The sequence below is a fragment of the Dipodomys spectabilis genome, unplaced genomic scaffold (genome assembly GCF_019054845.1).
Source record: "Dipodomys spectabilis isolate Male_0828 unplaced genomic scaffold, ASM1905484v1 ptg000030l, whole genome shotgun sequence".
In the NCBI taxonomy this organism is placed as follows: domain Eukaryota; kingdom Metazoa; phylum Chordata; class Mammalia; order Rodentia; family Heteromyidae; genus Dipodomys; species Dipodomys spectabilis.
The window spans coordinates 1405561-1427802 of NW_024870707.1; the positions used below are offsets into that span (position 1 = coordinate 1405561).

A 22242-nucleotide genomic window follows, 5' to 3' on the forward strand; every position below is an offset into this window, starting at 1 on the left:
ATAGCACTACAGCTAACATTTACTGAGTTCTCACTGTAGGAATTCACTGTGCCTAGCTATTTTCATCTGTAAAAGCAAGAAAAATAGATTGAGTTCCCAGGGACTATAAGCCCAGATAGCCGGAGCTTGCTTTGAGAAGACTTAATGTTATTCTAGAACCACTGCTTATATGCTGATTTTTATGTATGTATGTATGTGTGTATTTACTTTGGTAGTGGGGCCTGAACTCTGGGCCTGGGCGTTGTCCCTCAGCTCTTCAGCTCAAGGCTAGCGCTCTACCACTTGAGCCACAGTGCCACTTCCTGCTTTTTTTCTGCTTATATAGTGCTGAGGAATCAAACCCAGGGCCTCATGCATGCAAGGCAAACACTCTACCACTGAGCCACCTTCCCAGCACCTATATGCTGATTTTGTCTCTTGCTGAGGATCATTCTCCTTGTCTATAAAAAATGAGAGGCTGGGGTTATAGCTCAGTGGTAGAATTCTTGCCTAGCATATACAAATCCCTGGATTCAGCATAAAAAAATGAAATAAAATAATAAAATTTAAAGGTGGGAGGTTCCATTATCTTCTCCCTGCCTCTCACCCAGGTTCTTATAGCGATCACCAGTGATAATGCATGTGAAAATGTCTGGTATAATTATGCAGTCTTTCTACAAATCTGAGCCATCAGCACTATTAAAGGTGAAGCACAGGGCTGGGAATTTGGCACAGTGGTAGAGTGCTTGCCTAGCATGCATGAAGCTCTGGGTTCAATTCCTCAATACCACATAAACAAAATATAAAGAAATAAAATTAAAAGAGAAAAAATTATTCAAAAATAAAAGTGAACCACAAGTCAGGTGCTGGTGACTTACACCTGTACTGCTAGCTACTCAAGAGGCTGCAGGCTGAGGATCACGGTTCAAAGCCAGCCCAGTAGGAAAGTCCATGAGACTCTTATCTCCAATGAACCATCAGAAAACTGGAAGTGGTGCTGTTGCTCAAAGTGGTAGAGGGTTTGCCTTGTGCAAAAGGCTCAGGGACGGTGTCCTGGCCCTTAGTTCAAGCCCCACAGCCAGAAAAAAAAAAAAAAAGTACAGAGGGTTGACCATGCTTTAGGTATCATGCACCTGCCTAACTTCAGGCAAGATGTTTGTTACTCATCAATAGAGAACAAAGGCATGATAAAAATAATTGTGAGATAAGGAGTGAAGTTGTTTCAGCCATGCACTGGCCTGTGCCAAACATGAACTTGAAAGCCGGGCGCTGGTGGCTCTCACCTGTAATCCTACCTACTCAAAAAGCTGAGATCTGATCATGGTTGGAAGCCAGCCTGGGCAGAAAAGTCCATGAGACTCTTATTTCCAATAAACTACTCAGAAAAAGCCAGGAGTGGCACTGTGGCTCAAATGGTAGAGCACTGGCCTTGAGCACAAAGAAGCTCAGGGACAGTGACCAGGCCCTGAGTTCAAGTCCCAGGACTAGCAAAAGACGGGGGGGGGGGGGGGGAGAGAGAGAGAGAGAGAGAGGTGAACTTGGAGGAATTATGCCTTTATTAGCAGGGTGCCATCTCACGTGAGTGCCTCCAGTTCAGGAAGGTGGTAACAAGATCAAGTACTATTTACTGAATGCCTCCTTATGCCATATACCAGTACTTTAATTTACTCTCTTTCCTTTTTATAGTTTCATTAATAGTACTAATAATGTTATTCATATTCACTGCCATTGGCTGATTCAATGTCACTAGGCTAATTGGCCGAAGAGGCAGCATTTGGACCTGAGTTGACTGCTCTAGGAGCAGCAGCACTTTTTTTGGGAGGGGTCCGGTTGTGGGGCCTGAACTCTGGGCCTGGGCGCTGTCCCTCAGCTCTTCAGCTCAAGGCTAGCGCTCTACCACTTGAGCCACAGTGCCACCTTCCCAGCCTGTAATCCTAGCTATTCAGGAAGCTGAGATCTGAGTATCACGGTTCAAAGTCAGCCTGGGCAGGAAAGTCCGTGAAACTCTCATCTCCAATAAACCACCAGAAAACCGGAAGTGGCCTTGTAGCTCAAAAGGTAGAGCACTAGCCTTGAGCTGAAGAGCTGAGAGGGACAGCACTTAGGCCAAGTTCAAGCCCCACAACTGACAAAAAAAAAAAAAAAAAAAAGCTTTTGTTTGTATCTATGGAAATATACCAAATTTCTTATGAGAGTTACACACACACACACACACACACACACACACACACATTTTGGTCAGCTCTTCAGCTCAAGGTTAGCACTCTACTACTTGAGCCACAGCGCCACTTCCAGTTTTCTGGTGGTTTATTGGAGAAAATAGTCTCATGGACTTTCCTAACCCGAGCTGGCTTTGAACCATGATCCTCAGATCTTAGCCTTGTGAGTAGCTAGGATTGCAGGCCTGAGCCACTGGTGCCCCACTGAGATTTACTTTTTTTTTTAATTTTTTTTATTTTTTGGGTCCAGTCGTGGGGCCTGAACTCTGGGCCTGGGCGCTGTTCCTCAGCTCTTCAGCTCAAGGCTAGCACTCTACCACTTGAGCCACAGCGCCACTTCCGGCTTTTTTCTTTTTGCTTATGTGGTGCTGAGGAATTGAACCTGGGGCCTCATGCATGCAAGGCAAGCACTCTACCACTGAGCCACCTTCCCAGCCCGAGATTTACATTTTTTTTTTTTTAAAGAAGTATCTCTCAAACTAATTTTTCACCTTCAGATATAAAAACTTTTGTGTTTAGGTGGGAAAACTGAGGCCTAGAAAAGTTGTATCCAAAGGAATAGAGTCAGTTATTTGCATAACCCAGATCAAGTTATTTTCTTTTCTTTTTTTTTGCCAGTTGTGGGAGCTGAACTCTGGGCCTGGGCGCTGTCCCTCAGCTCTTCAGCTTAGAGCTAGCCCTACCACTTGAGCCACAGTGCCACCTCCAGCTTTTTCTGCTTATGTGGTGCTGAGGAATCGAACCCAGGGCTTCATGCATGCAAGGCAAGCACTCTACCACTGAGCCACCTTCCCAGCCCCAGATCAAGTTATTTTCTTGTATCATGATGTGTCCTTGAGTTGGCTGCTTCTTTCCTAAAAACAACATGAAGCACTCATTCTGGCCATGAAGACCCATCTCCACTTCTGTTCGCTTAGGAGCAGGAGTGGGTCACAGGTGCTTGACAGCGCTGTCCCTGTCCTGGAGGAGAATTCCACCTTGACTCTGAGGTGTTGGTTTTGGTTTTGGTTTTTTTGACCTCCTGTTTCCAAACAAAACATGCACCACTAATACTTGGTGAAGGCTGGGAGTGGTGTGAATGCTACACTATATAAGTTCCTTGCTGGGCAGCTTGATGGCCTGCTCCACATCTTAATGTCCCCACTACTTCCCATTTCCTCAATAAATGGGTTGGAGACTATGCCTTGCCATGAGTTTTCTTTTCCTCCTGGTTCCAGTGCCTCCTTCCACTGTGTCACGTCCTGCCCACCCCACACCCCAGGCTTGGGAAATCTGTTGTGTTGCATCTCATCAAAGCTTTCTCAGCTAATGGCTTTCCCCAGCGTTTGTGCTGTAACTCTGAAGGTGGCCCCATCGTGAGTTCCACAAAACTGGGCAATAACCTGTCTTGATAACATGTGTAGGGAATTCCCAGCATAATGGACAAGGCCCTCCGTGGTGAACAGGCCCACAGTGAGCCTACAGACCTGACCAAATTGCCGTGATTTGTCATATTTGATCGCTAGGGAGGAGTTTTGAGACTCTGATTAGAAATTCTCAAATTTCTTTAAATCTTTATGTGATATAAACCAGTCCTGAGAATTCACTTTTGCTCATTGCGGACATTGTCATGAAATTGTTAATATGTCTGACACACAATGTAAGACATACATACTGCCTAGAACATATACATTGACCAAAGAGAAATAGGCTAAATACATTTCTCACTTAGTACTGGGCTTAGTCATAATGGTAAAATTAAAAAAAAAAAAAAAAAAAAAAAAAACACTAAAGAGTCTGGCTTTCTGCCCTTGTTTGAACACACTAAAATGCTCTGGAGAGTAATGAGTTGGCAAATGATAGTGTTAATAATGGCCCACTTTACCTCACAGGTGTCATTGGAGGATATTGTTTCTCATTCCTTTTCAGTAAACTAATTATTATTTCCCTCCATTTTTAATATGAAACAACAGTGCTTCCCAAGAAGATAAATTTTAAGAACACAGACTGCTCTTCTGGGCCTTGCTTGACCGGAACACAGCCCTTAGGATGTTAACCATCTTCCTGTGACTTGCAGTACCAAGTGCTCCCTGCGGAGTGAAGCTGTCAGATGTCTAGCCCCCTTCCCTAGCTTGCCTCCCTCTTCTTTCCCCTCCCCCCCCTGCTGCAGAGTAATACCGACAAGTATTTGCTCAGCTGTGGCCTGGTAACAAAGCCTCCATGCCCTAGGGATGTGAAGGGGTAGTGTGGTTATGCCCAAACTATCCATGTCCTTCCGAGCACCTCTTGGCAGAGCAGCCTGGTGGAGGGTGTCATTTAGAATGAGCCTTCACAACCCCTGCCTAAAGGAACATAAAAACAACTGCAACTGAAAATTGGAGAGTACGCTCATAGACTGTGGTCTTCTCTGGCCTCTGCAGTAGTTTCTGTTGAACTCATACAACCAACCAACTAGAGGTTGTTGGGTCTTCTGGGTTTCCTGTGGCTTGGTAGCATTTCATTATCTCCAGCCCTTGTCCAGCAGCAGTTCATACATATGAGTTCAGCCTGAACCTACTGTATCCCCATGCTTTTGGAGCTAAAACCCCTTGATTCAGGGAAAGCCTTCTCTGAGTATGGGGCAAGGATGTGACTCTAAGTCATCCATCTGGGACTCCTCACAGGTCTTGGGTAGTGATTCCACTAAGCCTAGCAAAGCCATCGTTTCCCAAGAAAAGCAGAGAGGCCTCTGAGTCTACAGCCACACACTATCCCAGTTCTCGTAAATATGCATTATGGATATACGTGGTGGTCTGCAAGGAGGATATAGAAAAGACTAAGCTCCCCCCCACAGAGCTTTAGAAGCAAGAATTTCCACAGCAAGAAGGCAAATGTACAAAAGCCATCTTTCTTTTCCTACATATGAGACCTAGTTAGCCTTTAACTACATTGGGCATCAATCATTTCTAACTAGATTGATTTTCTTGACTAAAATAACCTCATCAAGCCAGGTGCCAGTGGCTCACACCTGTAATCCTAGCTACTCAGGAGGCTGAGATCTGAGGATCCTGGTTCAAAGCCAAGCCAGGCAGGAAAGTCTGTGAAACTTTTATCTCCAATTGATGACCAAAAAAAAAAAAAAAAGCTGGAAGTGGAGCTGTGGCTCAAGTTGTAGAGTACTAGCAAAAAAGCTCAGGGACAGTGCCCAGATCCTGAGTTCACACCGTATGACTGGCGTACACACACATGCACGCACACACACGTGTACACACACAATAATAATAACCTCATCTATCACTGTGTAGTATGAGTGGAAACAAACAAGAGAATATTCTTAGTCACAGTTCTGAATAGTTGAAAATATTCTGAATAGTTGAGAATATTTTTAGCCACAGTTCTGCTTATCTTGAAAGCAATTGTATTCTTGCTAGAGCTGTAGCAGTGGCAAAGTGTGTTTTTGTGAAATGAATCCTAGGCTTCCTTTAGTTATCATAGTAAAATTGATGATAAAGTTCTATGAAAATAAATATTCAAGCCAATGAAATTGAATACTTGGCAAAATGGTTCTTGGAGCTAGTAAGCCCATGAACTGTAGTATACATGTGATGATTTATTGATTTGCTGAAAACTGTGTGCCTACAAATAGGACATTTGTATTTTCAACTTTTTTATACCTTCCGGCTTCCCCTGTGCCTAGAGAGTTGCCATTTCTTTCTTTCTCTTTCTCTCACCCTCTCTCACCCCCCTTCTCTCTCTTTCTCTCTTTCTTTCATTTTTGTGCCAGCATTGGGGCTTGCACTCAGGACCTGGACATTCTTCCTAAGTTTTTTTTGCTCAAGGCTGGATCTCTGCCCCTTTGCCACAGCTCTACTTCTGGCTTTTTGGTGGTTAATTTGAGATAAGAGTCTCATAAACTTTGCTGCTCAAGCTAACTTTGAACCTTGATCCTCAGATCTCAGCCTCCTCAGTAACTAAGATTATGGGCAATCCACCAACACATGGCAAGAGCTTCCATTTCGATGTTTACAGTGACCAGAACTTCATCCCTACAAATTTTAACTTAGAATTTTAACTTAGAGATGATGTTATTCATGCATTCCTTCCTTCAACAAATATTTACCTATGTATGTAAGGCATTGTGCAGGATCTAGTTGAAAATTTCTTAATTTCAAGACTTCATTCACACTTCTAGAATGGAGAAGCCAAGCCTCCGAGAAGTGGTATAACTTTTCCAAGTCATGCTAGTGGCTAATAGTAGAAACAGGTTTTGAAGCTAGTGTCTGTGGCGTTAACAATCCTATCATCAGAACGTAAGTCTATCACACACCAGCTGGATTCCAGCTGCTAGAGTGTAATAACTCCTAGGACCTTTGGAGCCCAGCACTCTATCAACAGCTGTTTCCTCTAGCAAGTAGCTTCTCTGGGCCTAACTTCCTGTATTTCTGAAATAGGAATAGAAAATAATGTCAGAATATTTATGACTAGCCAGACACTGGTGTAAGTACTTCACATTAACTCACAGAAATCCTGTGATGTCTGCACAGTCATTTTATACATGGGAAACTGGGGCATATCCTTATTTGGGGCAAGTGATTTGAAGTCAATGGTAAATCTAGGATTTGAACTAAGGCCTTCTAAAGTCTGTGCCACAGTGCTATGCTGTGCTTTCCCTAGAGATGATAGGATCAAGGTTTAAAAACCTCCCTGGTCCTGAGCCAGGTACCTGGATGGTAAGACTATTATAAGACTTAGAAGAAGAGAGTTTAAGAGTTCTGACCACCCACACAAAGAGAAGCACCAATTTGTGGAGAGGGTTGATTTTGATCTTCTACCAAAGCCTTCTTATGTCTCTGTCTTTGAACTTTCAGGACCTGCTGGCTGAGCATTCCTAATTGTGGGGGGATTCCATTAGAGAAGGCATCTGTTCACACATACCCCTTCCCTTCCCTGCACCTGCAGGATGCCAAGCGGCTGGCAGGTGGGTGGGGATGAGAGCTGCAGTGTAGCCAACAGCACAGGTGCATTCATTGCCATACGTGCCCTCCTTCCCCAGCCCAGCCTCAGGCCTAGCTAGTTATGTATGGCAGGGCTGCTTAACCAGAGCTTCAGTGTTTTCCTGTTGATGGTAATTAGAACCTTTCAGCCTCAATTTCTTACATGAAAAATCCCAATTCACCTGGATTGTCTCCTTGATCCAGTTCACCTGGAGCTATTTAGATGCTGCAGTCATTTTGGAGGGGAAAACAAGCTCCTAAGCCTTCCCACATTTGATTTGATAAGATCAAGGTGCTGAATCCTAGCTGGGTAAGTGCTGCAGCCACACTGCCCGAGTTTGAATTCCAGTCCTGAGTCTGTGCCTGTGAAATGGGGAGAAAAATAGTGAAACTGGATGAGGTAACTGGAAACATAAGGAGAACAGGGTGTTGCCCATAATAGATGCTCAAAAACATCAGCAGAAACAAACAAACAAACAAACAAAACCACCAGCAGGAGCTGGGTGCTGGTGGCTCATGCCTGTAATCCTAGCTACTCTGGAGGCTGAGATCTAAGAATCATGGTTCAAAGCTGGCTTGGACAGGAGAGTCCATGAGACTCTTATCTCCAATAAGCCACCAAAAAGCTGGACATGGAGCTGTGGCTTAAGTGGTACAACACTAACCTTGACAGTGCCCAGGCCCTGAGTTTAAGCTCCAGGACAGGCACACACAAAAAACACAACAACAAAAAACCCACCAGCGGGTGGTATTTTCTCCAAGCCTCTCTCCTCTCAACCCTGCTTCTTTCTTCCCAGCTAGGGATCTTGCTCTGGAGAGGCAGATGCGCTTCCTGCCTCCAGGCCATCCTGTCTGGGGTCACTGGTTATTGCATCCTCCAAGCTTTCATGTCCTTATCTGTGAAATGGGACTGGGAATAATGGTGTCTGTTTCCTAAGGGCTTTGTGAAGGTTAAGTGCACTAATTCTGTCACTGGGCTCAAAGTCTTCACTTTCATTACTGTTATTCCTACAGCACAAAAGGCTGCAGGAAGGGTCTTTGAAATCTTGGAGAGAGCACTAAGAGCCAAAGAGCCCAATATACACAGCAGTATTTGGAGTTGACGAGAGCCTGAGTGTAAGACCCAGGGCACTGATGCAAGACCTGTTCATCACTGCAGTGCTGTGCCTGGAACACTGGAGGCTGTGGAAATGTTAAACGAATGCATGCAGCACTAGAGTGTTCAGAAATGACAGGATTCAAAGCATTCAAATACAGCAAGAGATAACTTTCTGTTCTCCTCTCTTCTCTGTACTCACAGGACTTAAAAGCAAAACAACTCTCATTAGAGAAAGCATCTCTTTTACACTTCAACCCCGAAAGCAAATGTTATTCTTCCCATTTTTCAGCAGAAATTTAGAGAGAGGAACAAGTTGCCCAAGGTTACATACCTGGTAAAGTGCAGAGCCAAGACATGAAGCCTAGCCAGAGGGGCCGAAGAGGCCATTCCCACATGCTTCTCAGGGTTCTAGTTTCTTTCTGATCAGTCTCACCACTTGCCATTCCCCCAGTCCCTACAGGCAGGCAAGCAGGCACAGGAACAGCTCTCCCTGGCAATCTCTGGCCTTGATTCTATTTAGCCCACTACTTTAGTAGAATTCGAACTACTCTATCTCTCTCACACGCAGAACAGCGCAGCTGCATTTCATGAATCTCTTTGCGTGACCTCCTTCCTTCCTTAACGTTTGCAAGAGCCAAGTCAGAAGTTGTGGGCAGGATGGATGCTGTTTTAGTATTTTTAACAGCCTTTTTGCAGCCTGTTGCATTAGAGAGGTACAATATGGATTTTTGTTATTCTTCTTGAAGTACATGAGTTGAATAACATCAAGAACCTAAAGATGGGGCTAGGGATGTTGTACATGCTAGGCAGTGGCCTAACATATCTGGATTTGACCCTTAGCATCCAAAAACAAAAGAATGTAAACAGGGGCCTCGCCTCTGGAAATCATGAGACTGAATCCCAGTGATGTATTTCTTTAGTATGTATAGAGATTACTTCTCAGTGTGTGTGTGTATGTGTGCATGTGTACGTGTTTCTCTTTGTATTTGTCTGTCTCTATCCCTCTTTGTCTCTTTCTCTTTCACCTTCCTACTTACTTTATTTTGCTGTATTTATCATCCCAAGATTGTTTTCCAGATACCTTGGGGGATAAATGTGAATTCCTATGGCATCTGTCTATCAAATAGATCCCCAGAAATTTAGCTTAGAGAATCACTGATAATTCAGACAACTTCTGTGTACTCCCTGGAAAGCACTCTTCATTCCATGCAGTTTGAAAGTAAGAATGAAGTAGGCACATCATATTCAATGGTTTTTTTCCCCCTTCCTTCACCTCTCTCCTTCCTCACCCTAAATCTATGAGAACTGCACAGCTATTACTCCCTCCCTTGAAGAACAAGACCTCCTGCCAGGCTGTGCCCGAGGTCATGAGAGTGAGGGGAGGAGAGCGCACACTCTACAGTGGCCAAGTCGAAGGCCACAAAAGCCATCTTGATCTTTTGACCTACATTGACGCTGAGTCTGTTCCTTTGGTGTCCCTGACTTTGGCAGTGTGGTTAGTTTAACTCTCTGCCCCCACCTTGAATTGAGCTTTGATGAAAAAGTAGTAAGAACCAAGGCCTGTCCCTAGAGCTTTGGGGTTTCTGTCTTGGAAAAGCATCAACCAAACTAACAAGGGCAGGAGATCTGGATTCCTGTGGCTTGGGCTAACTTAGGTCCAAAGAAACCAAGTGCTTGTGATCATCATCTTCATTCCCCAGATGTAGCCATGTCCTCTGGATTCCCTTCTCTCATTCATCTTCCTCCCACCAAGGATGGCTTCAGAGTGCATTGCTCTTGCTTGACCATTAGCATATCTGTCAATATTTGAAATGCTTTAGTACCAGGGAATACTTGCAAATTGCTGTGGCCTGGCTGGTCCAAAATCTTTTGGCTTTAGAGCAAGCAGCAACAACTTTTAAGCACCGGGGTGGTTCTTTTCCCTTGAGATTCTGTAAACTTCTATGAGATTTGCCTCTTTGGCAGATCTGGACCACAGAGCCTCCTGACTTCTCTCTCCCACAGCACTGATTCTGTACATCAAGAATCTTTTGGTTGCCTCGATTGTATATCTTGGATCTTTATCTTGGCTTCCTATAATGGGATGACCAGATTTGCGTGCAAGCATACAAAAGAAACCAGCCTACTGCAATCTTGAATAACAAAGTAATAGGTCTGTGGGTTTCTGTACTATTTCTTCTTTGTACCCGTAGATATTCTGTGGATGGCCCTTGGGCATGCCAGAGAATTGAAAAAGACTTAACCAGTTTTGACTTGATTTGTCCAGTTTTGTTTTGTTTTGTTTTGGTGGTACTGGAGTTTGAACTCAAGGCCTCCTGCTAGTTGTTGTCAGTCCTTTTTCTGTTGACTATTTTCAGGATAGGGGCTTACTTTATGGCAGGCAGGCCTATTTGTGCTGCTCTGTGTCTGTGGGATAACAGGCACACACCACTGTGTCCACTAACAGTTGAGATAGGGTCTTATATCTTTGTTGACATTGAACCAAGACCCAGCCCTCATCCATACTTTTATATTCAAAGAAAACTAAGGCTAGCCGAGCACCAGTGGCTCACACCTGTCATCCTAGCTACTTAGGAGGCTGAGATCTAAGGATCACGGTTCAAAGCCAGCCAGGCAGAAAAGTCCACGTGAAACTTTCATCTCCAATTAACCACTCAAAAACCAGAAATGGAGCTGTGGCTCAAAGTGGTAGAGCACTAGCCTTGAGCAAAAGAGCACTAAGGCCATGAGTTAAAGCCCCACAACTGATAGAAAAAAAAAAGAGAAAGAAAGAAAGAGAGAGAGAGAGAAAGAAAGAAAGAGAGAGAGAGGGAAGGAAGGAAAGAAGGAAGGAAGGAGAAAGAGAAAGAAAGGAGGGAAGGGGGAGGAAAGGCTGATGAAGTTGTCTCTCTTGTTTCCTCCCTTCACCTGACCATTTCTCAAACCAGTGAAGTCTTTTTGGCCAAAACACTATAACTGGGTGCCTCCACCTGAGAAAGGCTTTTTAGACCTATAATCCTATAATCTCACTCCCTTAACAGTGACCTGTGAAGAAGCCGTGCTGCAGAGACTGACCAAAAAGGGCAGTGACCCACAATACAGAGACCTAATGTGCTCCTTTCCCTTTCATTCCAGATTTGCTGACCATGAGAGAATATCACTGTCTACTGCAGTTACTGTGCCCAGATTTTCCACTGGAGCTCACTCAGAAAGCAGCCAGGTATGTCGTCCCAACTCTGGGAGCCAACTGTGGGGACCAGGCTTTCTCAGAGAAATCTAAACTGTATGCAAGAAGAGAGGAACATTGGGGGAGGAATTGGCATTCAGTGGGGTCTAGTTGTTTGTTTGTTGAGACAGGCTGATCTTGAATCCTTGCCTCAACCTCCTGGGTGCTGGGATTACAAATATGTACCACCATACTGGACTTGGGTTTTTTTTTCTTAGCTTAAAAAAAAAAATGGCATGAGAGGTTATCTCTCATTAGAAGCAGGCAAATGGATTTTGCTTCAAATTCCATGTTAATTCTCCTTTGGACTCAGATCATTTTATGAAAGATTCAACTCTAGTGTTTTTGGGGGAAATTCAGCATCATTCTTAAAGACCAGACTACAATAAAAGGACTACTGTAACTAAAGCACTACTGTAAATAAAGAAAAGGCACCATGTATGAGAATGTGTACGCTCCAGGAGAGCAGGCAGGATCCATGCTAGTTTTGTAAATTTCTATCACTTAGCAAGTACCTAGCTATGTGCTGGAGGAATGTGTGAATGAATGTGTGAGTGAATATTTCTTGTCTGGCATTTTACATGGCTCTATAATTGTTCATGATTTCAGTCACTATAATGAGGGCTTGAACTCAGGACCTGGGCAGTGTCCCTTAGCTTTTCCTCTCAAGGCTGATACTCTACCACTTGAGCCATAGCTCCAATTCTGGCTTTTTTTGGTGGCTCATTGTAGAAAGGAATCTCACCAACTGTCTTGCCTGGGCTAGCATTGAACCTTGATCCTCAGATCTGAGCCTCCTGAGCAGCTAGGATTACAGGTGTGAGCCGCTGACATGCAGCAGAGCAGTTCTTATATTCAGTTGTTCCTTCAGGTATTCATCAAGTATTTCTTTTTAAAATAGTTTTGTAAGGAACATATAATGCATATACTATACAACTCACTCACTTCAAGTGTAAAACTCAGTGGTTTTTATTTTATTTCCAGAGTGGTGCATCCATTACCACAATCAAACATCTTCATTACACTAAAAAGAAATCCTTAGCCATTACTCTCCAATCCCTCCATCCTCCCTAGCCCCTGGCAACTGCTAATCTACTTTCTGTCTCTTTAGATTTGCCTATTCTGAGTGGTTCAGTTAAATGGAATTGTGTAACACAATTCCTTTGTGACTGGCCTATTGCTCTTAGCGTCATTTTCTTTTCTTTTTGTTTTTTTAGCGTTATTTTAAAGACTTAGCATGTGGCGGCATGTGACAGTGCTTCTTTAGAGCCAATTTATTTGCTGCTCTGCACACAGGATACAGTCATCAATAGTTCCTTTTCCTTATAAGGTATTTTAAAACTGTTACTTTTATTAGTGCACATTAATCCCATAAAAATGTTTCTTTTTTAGTTGGTAGTACTAGAATTTGAGCTGCTTGCTCGGAAGGTTTTCTAGTGTAAAACCACACTGCCAACCTTTTTGTGCAGGCTTTATTGTAGATATAGACTGGGGTCTGATCAGAGCCTTGTGCTTGCTAGGCAGGTGCTCTACCACTTAGCAGCCTGCAAGCCCTGGACTGGTTATTTTTAAGTTAGAGTCTCACTTCCTGCCTGGAAGTGTATCTGGACCATGATCTACTTATTTTAGCCTTCCCATTGTAGTGGGTATAAGACTCTAACCACCATACCTGCTATTTTCCCACTGAAACTGTCTTTTGGACTTTTCTGCTCGGGCTAGCCGGGAACCATGATCTTCTTGTTCTCAGCCTCTCATGAAACTAGAATGACAGGCAAACAACACTGTACCCAGCTATAAGTTAAGAAAAGTCCTTAAACCTTTCTGCCAGGGCTGGCCTCAAACCATAATCCTCCTTTTCTTAGCCTTCCATGTAGATAGGATTACAGGTGTGAACCATCTATGCCCAGCTCTCCTCCTCCCCAGGACATGTAATTTAAAAGGATATCACTTGAGTACTGGTCACTCCCTATCACCTCTTTGAGGTCACCTGGGTTTTTGTCAGTCCAGAATAGTTACTGTCCTTTCCCATTCCTCATGGTACATGGCAAACTCGGGAGGATCTTTCCAGATGGCTCTTCACACTCCACAGCCACAGGTTTGCATGCATTTCACCCATTCCCCCAGACCCTTTCAAACATGATATATGTAAGCCCTGCAAAATTAAATTATGTAATAAACCCTGTAAGAACCATTGTGGAGCTGCAGAGGCTGCTAAAGTGCTAACCCTCTATTTGTGGCAAGAAGCTCACTTACTGTTTGATAGAAACCTAGCCTTTTCATTGTGAGGAAGAGGAAGAGTAGAAGCCAGCCAGGGTGAGGGCATTATGGGAATGCAAGTATGAACAACAGAAGGACCTGGGAAATCCTCCTGGGGCTAGCTGCAAAAGTTAGAGATGAATTCAGTGTTGTAAGGTAAATCAGTTAGAGATGAATTCAGTGTTGTAAGGTGAATCATCCCAGAAGCCACATTTTGAAATATGACATATTGGAGTCTATTATACAGTTAACAGGCTGCACGCCGCCCATTGTTACAAAGGCCTGCAGCCCCCAAATACACATAACACTGCTAGAAAACATGCTAACGAGGAAAGAAATAACAAAAACAATACCAGCAAGCCAACAGCTTCAGTGGAGAGCTAAATTGGGATGCCATGATGACTGGAGATGAGCCAGGAGACAGGACACAGGACACGATCACAGAGACATACATGGCATGGCGTCCTGGCTGCTAGGCTGGTCTGGGCCTAAATAGGGTTGGCGCAGGGGCCAGATCCACAGGAAAGTCCCAGTCCCAGGCACTGGACTGACAGATTCCGTAACCTATCAGCCAAGTGCCCACCCCTGGAGACTCCTGGAGGCTGGGCACACCCATCATCTGGGAGGCAGGTGATAGGCAGCGGGTTTTCTTCCCCCAGCATGAAGACAAGATGCTTGACCCTGCAATCCACCATATGGTCAATATGGCGCCAGCCAGACCTGATCTCTTTACTTCATTCAGCATTAAGGAAAATTTGTTTTTCTTCCTGTGCCGTGAGTATCTGGCTTCTCTGTCAGACCTCATCTCCTCAATGCTATTCCCTGCTCCACTCAGCATGTGTGTATGGCGTATGTGAGTGCGTGTGTGTGTGTGTGTGTGTGTGTGTGTGTGTGTGTGTGTGTGTAGAAACTATAGATAACCCAAAAATGCTCAAGCAATTCTCATTATTCTCATTTTGTCCTGAAGGACAGGCTCCCAACTTCCCTCTCCACATGCCCAGGCATCTAGGCAGAATCACAAAGGAGGATGGTTAAGGCTGCAAGACTAACTCTTGCTAGAAGAGCAACTGCCTACCCCGTCTCCCTGCCAGGCCTACTTATTCAGATCTGGGGACAGGCTGCGGAAGGCTCCAGTCTGTGATGATGTGTGTGTAAAAGAATGTAATCCACAGGCAGCTGTAAAGCAGAGCCTGTGCGGGGCATGGCATTTCCACACGCGCCTGCCTTACCCGTAACAAGCATCGGGGCCAGACCTTAGGGCAGCAGGCCGGAACTGGAGACAAGAAAGGAAAGCACAGACAGCCTATGACAGCAGCCCTGCCAGAGACCCTCTCCACCTCATCATTCCTGCCTCACAGGAGCAGTTAGGTCATTACAGCCCTGAAAGATCATCGCAGCCTTTCAGCCCACCATTCTCCAAGTTGGAAAGCTTTCCTAATGGCTACCAGCATGCATTTGGTGGGGCTGGAGGAGGAGCTCAGTGGTACAGCCTAGCATGTATGAGGCCCTGGATTCCATGGTCACTCAGTACCAGGACAAAAAAAATGTTAACATGTCCTTGGAGCCAGAGCCCATAGTTCAAATTCTGGTTCACAGTTTATTAACTTGTACTCCTACGAAAGTTATTTATTTCTCTGATCCTCACTGTCCTCATTTATAATGTAGAAATGATAACAATGTTTGTAATAGTTGAATGCTTTAGAATCTATAATGTACAAAAATAGGGCCTGGCACAGAGGAAACTGGCAGTATGCATTAGAAGTAGTATTAACAGGAGCACAGGCACTGTGATGTTAGAAAGACCTAAACTTTTTATCCCTTAACATCTTTGAACCTTGTTTGCATATCTATAAAATAGAGGTAATAATAATAACTAACCATAGGGTGTTTATGAGATTTCAACAACAACAATATGTGCATTGCGTCGCACATTCCAGACATGATTTGCTGGGGGGGGGGGGGGTTGTTTTTTGCCAGTTCTGGGGCTTGAACAGAGCTTGAGCTCTGTCCTTGAGATTTTTTGCTCAAAGCTAATGCCCTACTACTTGAACCACAACTCCATCTCCAGTTTGTTTTTGTTTTGTTTTTGGGTTTTTTTGGTGGTTAATTGGAGATAAGGATCTCATGGACTTTCCTACCCAGGCTGGCTTCAAGCCACAATGCCCAGATCTCAGCCTCCTAAGTAGTTAGGATTTCAGGCATAAGCCTCCAGCGCCCGGCTGCTATCGTAATAATGTTAGTATTATCATTATTACCAGATTCTTAAAAAAATAAATAGGAAGTTCCTGAGTTCCCAAAGGCAGTGCTTTCTGGCCTTTATTCATTGTACAAACTCAGGAAATAATTTATAACAAAAACATTGGGTAAAGACAAGATGGCTTGTGGTTGGCCTGCAGGCTCTGGCCTCTTCACAGCTGGACCAAGGGAACCATCACACCTGTAAACCATTCAAAGCCCCAGTGACACTGGCCTGGGCCACTCTGCTCCCAGAGTGGAGAGTTTGAGCCCTGGTTCTCTGACAGCAGAATCAGAATCACCTGCATGGCTTGTCAACTCCCCCACCCCCAAAGTTCAGGAGCTCTGAAGTAGGGCTCAAGAATTCCTGTTTCCAGAAACTTAACAGATGGTGCTGATGGTCTGGGAACCAACTTCAAGAGGCACTGATTTAAAGTGTTGTCTGCCAGTCTCATTCTGGCATTTTCAAATTGGTTGGATTAAATTGGTTACATTCCCTTCTCCTTTTGTCATCTGAAATACTATTTAACTTTTCCCCCACCAAAACCAGCAACCCTGCTGGGTGATATATATTCAACAGGAAGGGCTCTGTAGTCCCAATTGTGTTATGAATATAAATAGTGCCTTGAAAGCACTAGAGAACTCGGTTTTAGACATAGCCACTCACTTCCATTCAAGAGAGTCATTTTTCAGCTGACCCCCATGTCACAAAGCCCCACCATAACCTGCCAGTGAAGGACATACAGGCTGGAGCCATACTGCCCTGGATTCAAATCCCAGTGCTTTCACCAACCAGCTTATGTCCATGATCAAGGTGCTTAGCTTCCTAAGCCTCAGGTGCCTTACCTGTAAATTGGAAATAATGGTAGCACTCACCTAATAGTTGTTTCAACTATTTACCTTCCCCTGCATTGCTGTTTTAAAATATATAATTCAGTGAGTGAGGAGTGATGTTTTATTCCTATATTTATTCTTCGCATGTTTGCTGAATGTCTGTCAGACCTCATCCCATGTGCTTTATGCTTTTTTGGTGTCTTTCTTCTCCCATGATATCCCTCTGCCTGTGTCTGCCTATGGCACCACAAGGCCCCCCCACCCCACACACACACACAGTTTGTCTGTTCCGTCCCCATTCTTCCGCTCACCAAATATTTACTGAGTGCCTGTTCCATGTCATTATGGAGAGGCTCTGACACTGGCCAGAAAAGATGTTGCCTCAGCCTTGGAGAAATTTACAAACAGAACGGCAAATAGTAAATAAATGAGTGCAAAGGGTTATAGGGATATAAAAACAGGAGAGGCAGCCTAACCTGGAAGGTTACAGAGACTCTTCCATGAGGATGAAATATTGTGGAAGGTTAGTAGGAAATGGACTAATGGATTTTTCTGTGAGAAGACTTACTATAAGGCTATTGTGATTAAGATAACATGGTACTTGAGTGAGACTAGACAAATGGATGATATTAGACAGGCCAATATCAGCCCACACGTTTTAAACCTTGAATATAAAATGGTAGTGTTAGGTTAGCTGGGAAAGGGGTGCCCCAAAGGCTGGCGAGGTGCCACACAGGAGAGAGAACATTAGAGTCTAACTGGGAAGGTAGTAAAGTGACAAAGAACTTGCCTCGTGTGCAGAGCTCTGGGTTGGAGTCCCAGCATCTCAAAAAAAAGAGACCCCTTCTCCATCCCACATTCAGAAGTCAACTTCACACAGATGACAGACCCAGCTATAAAATGCAAAACTTTAATGCCCTTAAAGATAAAAAATTTATGATTACCATGTAGCAAAAGAATGCTTGTTTGCTTTAAGGGGTTGTTGTTGTTGCTGTTGTTTTATAACATTATTCAAGCTTTAATTCAGGGCCCTTGTACTTGCTAGGCAGATACTCTACCAGTACTTTTTTTGGTGTGATTTACTAGGATTTAAGTGTGCTACTACTTAAGCTCCTAGCAAAAGAAAATTCTTAAGATAATGAGTCATGTGTGGCGGTGTACACTTTCACACTCCAAGTAACACCAGCGGTAGGAGGCCTGCAGTGTGGTGGGAAAGCAGCTGGGCTTTCCCCATGGTGATCTTAAGAAACCGGAAGAAGCTGGAGCTAGTGGGACTGGAGATATGTTCTAGAGAGGAGGAAGAAGGGGAAACTAGTCCAAGCTGTTTAGGTCTTTATCCTCCCAAACCTATCAAGCATTTTTCAAGCTGGCAGGCTTCCTGGGAGGCTCCATGAGAATGAGGCCTTCACTGGGTCTGCAGGGAAGCAGCAGCCTCCAGCCTGGGAGTTCTAGCTCTGTGTGCTAGAATGAATAGGCAACGTCAAGAGCAGGACCAGGACCAGAGGCCCCAGCACAAAGGTTTATCATCAAAGGTTTGCAGCCACTCCTGAGCCCAGTTAGCTTTTCTGACTAGCTGCAGCTACAGGTGTTCTAGAACCTGTGGTCAGGGTCAGAAGGGCTTGAACTTGAATTAGAGCTCTTTTACTTCTAGCTTGTAACTTTGGTTAAGTTTTTGCTCCCCCTGAACTTCTGTGTTCTTGTAAATAAACTCCCTGAGCTCATCTCACAGAATTATTAAAATGAAAATTAATTTAGAGATTATTGTCCCCAATGTAAAGCCTTTAGTGCTAACTAGTATTGTTTTTGTGTTTGTTTTTGTTTTTGTTTTTGGTAATAGGGCTTGAATGAACTCAGGGCCTGGGCACTGTTCCTGAGCTCTTTTTGCTCAAGCTAGCACTCTACCACTTTGAGCCATAGCACCACTTGCAGTTTTCTGGTGGTTAATTGGAGATAAATGTCTCACAGACTTTCTTGCCCAGGCTGGCTTTGAACCGTGATCCTCAGATCTCAGCCTCCTGAGTAGCTAGGATTAAAGGTGCGAGCCACTAGCGCCCATTAATAATAATGATGATGATGATGATGATTATTGCCTATACACTCTGGGACATGCTTCCCAGGCCCTACAGGACAGGTGCAATATAGAGTGCCCTAGATATAGGGATGTAGGGAATCAGGGGTAAGCAGTGACCTAGACATCTCACACTGTTTAGGACCTGGACTTGAGGAAGATTTTGAAGCACAAATGTTCCCCTCACATAGTTTCAAAACAGGTGAACCTCAGAAACCCTCAGGCCAGGTACCTCATATTGCTTCATCATCACCCCTCTACTAGCAGAGACTGCAGGAGACACTGTTTGCCAGACAGAATTGAGGGCATGCTTCACTCACCCTTATGAAGGACACTCTGATGTGACCTCCCCAGAGAAGTCTAGTCATGCAAGGTGGCTCTTCTTTCTGGCCCTGGCTGAGAGGTGGCTTCTCCCCAAAATGGACTTGAAACTCAATAACTAGCTTCCGCCTCACTGCGTCTGCCTGGTTGGGAGTTTGGCGTTGCCTCCTTCCTCTGAGCTGTTTTGCTTTGCTATTTTGAGCTCTTCCAGTACCTTAAACCAGATAGACTTCCACCTTTTCTTTTCCTTTTTATTCTAGTCCTGGGGCTTGAACTCAGAGTCTGGCACAGTCCCTGAGATTTTGTGTTCAAACCTGAGCTGGCTTTAGACCAAATCCTCAGATCTCAGCCTCCTAAGTAGCTAAGATTAGAGGCATGAGCCACCAATACCCAGCTCACACACACATTTACCTTGAACACCTATAATACACTGGGCAAAGCACACATAGCAACATGTCTCAAGTCATTTGAAGTAGAAACTCTGATCTCTTCTTTATAGATGAAGAAACGGAGGCACAGAGAAGAAAAAGTACTTGGCCAGTGAGTGGTGAAACTGATCTCAGTCATCTACCCAGAGTTTCAGGAAGAAGGGCACAACTTATGCCACTAGACCAGGGACACTGACCTACAGGGGTGCAGAAGAGGCTGGCAAGTCCGTAGGTTCAGGCTGGAAACTATTGCTTCCTTGGCACCCACTCACCTCCCAGCCAGCCAGCCCAGCCTAGCCCAGCTGTTGGAAGTCAGCAAGGGAGGGAGAGAGTGGCCAGCCTCCTGGGATTAGCCAAGTGCTCTTTCTTCATTCCAGTTGCCTTCCCTGGGCTCCACCCTACACATGGTTCTGCTCAGAGCCTTTATTTCTACCCAGAGGCCCTCTCACTAGCCTGGAGGCCTGGCCTGCAAGGATCTCCCTGTGATCCAATGGATTTGTACTGACTCTTGTTGGCAGCAGCTCCCTGTTGGCGCTACTTCAAAGTAGGGGGCGGCCAGGCTCCTCCAGGTGTCAGAAGCAGCTGGCATGTTAGCAAAAGGCCCCTGGCAGGAAAGGATGTCAAGCCAACTGCCACCCTCCGGAAAACAGTGCATGTGGGTGACCTTGTCTTCAACAAGATCTCTTCTTGAACCTTTTTGGGGTGGTGATGGTTTTTTGAGTTCAGGATTAAGAAGCTGTCTCCGATCCGGGGTTGATCCAGTCATGGAATATAAAGGCAGACCAGTAGCTTGCTGCCTGCCTTTACCCACAATTCTGCTAAGGCCTCAGAGCAAGGTGTGGCTGGCAGAAGTTCTATGGGTCACAGCATTTGTTTGAGGCTAGTCATTGCTATTGTGGATGGTGGATGGTTTTTATTGAGGCAACGTCTGACTGTGTAGCCCAGGTTAACCTAGAACTTAAAATTCTCCTGCCTCGGCATTATAGGCCCACACCCACCACCACATCCAGCCCATATAATGGTTCTAAAAACACCTTCCCATAAGCCCTTTAGAATCTTTGGCCGTCATAGCCCTCTGGACAGCCAACCTTCCTCTCCTTGATCCAGCACATAGGAGAAACTGGTAGTTCAGCCCTCTCTTGTGAGGACGGGTATTTTGCTAAGGCTTGAAGAAGCCCTTTGAGAAACCGGAGCCTTCCAGCTTCTGCATGAACATCTATCTCCTGCAGCAAACAGCTCACTCTTTCACAAATTAGCCATAATCCCTAAGCCAGGCAGCTTGGAAACATCTTCTAGAACCAACTCTAGAGCTCTTTGGCATCTTCCTAGAGGCAGCTCTTCAAGAGCTGGGTCTGGCATCAGCTGGCCAGGAGGAAAAGGGTAGTGTGGCCTTTCTTCCTTGTTCACATACTCCTCGTTCAGCAGTACTTACTTATTGAGTGCCAGATACCAGGCTAGACCTTTGAGTCAAAGAACAAGCAGAGAGACTGTCACCTGTTAAATCTTAGCATCATGAGAACTACAGAAAGAAGCAGGCAGCAGGAAGCTTGGCCCCAGCTGGCTTAGGGAAGGCATTTCCTCTTGCTTCTCTGAGAGCTGCTCAGCAGGCTACCCTGAAGCCTGGGCTGGCAAGAGGTGCTAAGGAGCAGCTTGTAGGGGGTGGAGGTGGAGAGAGCATTATGGATAAAGGAGCTGGCTAGTGGGAAAGCCTGAAGAGGTGGGCATAGGAAAGGACAGAGGATCAACATGAAGGATGCTGCCTGTGCCCTCCAACCAGATCTCTAGAGCTGAATGGGTCAGAGTGTGCTCAAGGGGACTGGCGAGCCAGGATAAGAATTGGGGAGTCTGTATTGGGCACTTATGGCTCATGCTTGTAATCCTAGCTACTTAGGAGGCTGAGATTCAGAGGATCATGGTCTGAAGCCAGCCCAGGCAGAAAAACCTGGAAGACTCCATCTCCTACTAAATAGTAAAAAGCCAGGCTGGAGGTGTGGCTCAAGTAGTAGAGCATCAGCCGAGCAAGTACAAGCCCTGAGTTCAAACCCTAGTAATTGGGAGAGGGGAAATGGAGAGCTCTCTTCTAGATGAAGGCAGTGACAGGGGAAGCCTGTGAAGGTTTTAGATAGCACGACAGCATGTCCAAATTTTCATTTTCCAAAGATTTTTCCAACCACAGTACTCAGAAGGAAGTAAGAACTGGGCACCATGGCATACACTTGTAATCCCAGCATTCAGGAGGCTGAAGCAGTAGGGTCTTAAGTTTGAGGCCACTCTGGGCTACTTAAATACTGTCTCAAAAAATAATAATAAAGATACTGTCTCAAAAAATAAAAATCATAGTTGCAGAGAAACCAGATAGAAAGTCATGTAGTTGTCAAGAATAAAGAAGTTAGGGCTGGGAAGGTGGCTCAGTGGTAGAATGCTTGCCTCGCATACATGAGGGGCCCTGGTAAATCTTAGCATCATGTTGATTCCTTAGCACCACATAAGCAGAAAAAGCCGGAAGTGGCTCAGTGGCTCAAGTGGTAGAGCGCTGAGGGAAGGGTGGAAGAGCTGAGGGACAGTGCTCAGGCCCAGAGTACAAGCCCCACAATCAACAAAAAAAAAAGAAAAAAAAAGAAAGAAAAAGAATAAAGAGGTCAAGAT

The 22242-nt window shown here is 44.9% G+C and overlaps 1 protein-coding gene across 2 annotated transcripts in view; it reads left to right on the plus strand.

Annotated features, from left to right (window-relative positions):
• The window catches only part of CUNH11orf49 (chromosome unknown C11orf49 homolog), a 167291-nt gene that overhangs the window by 132455 nt on the left and 12594 nt on the right, over positions 1-22242 (plus strand). For both annotated transcript variants that reach the window (XM_042676599.1, XM_042676598.1), the window contains exon 4: positions 11364-11448. In XM_042676599.1, the coding sequence (XP_042532533.1) occupies positions 11364-11448 (85 nt within the window). The remainder of the gene's footprint in view (positions 1-11363; positions 11449-22242) is intronic.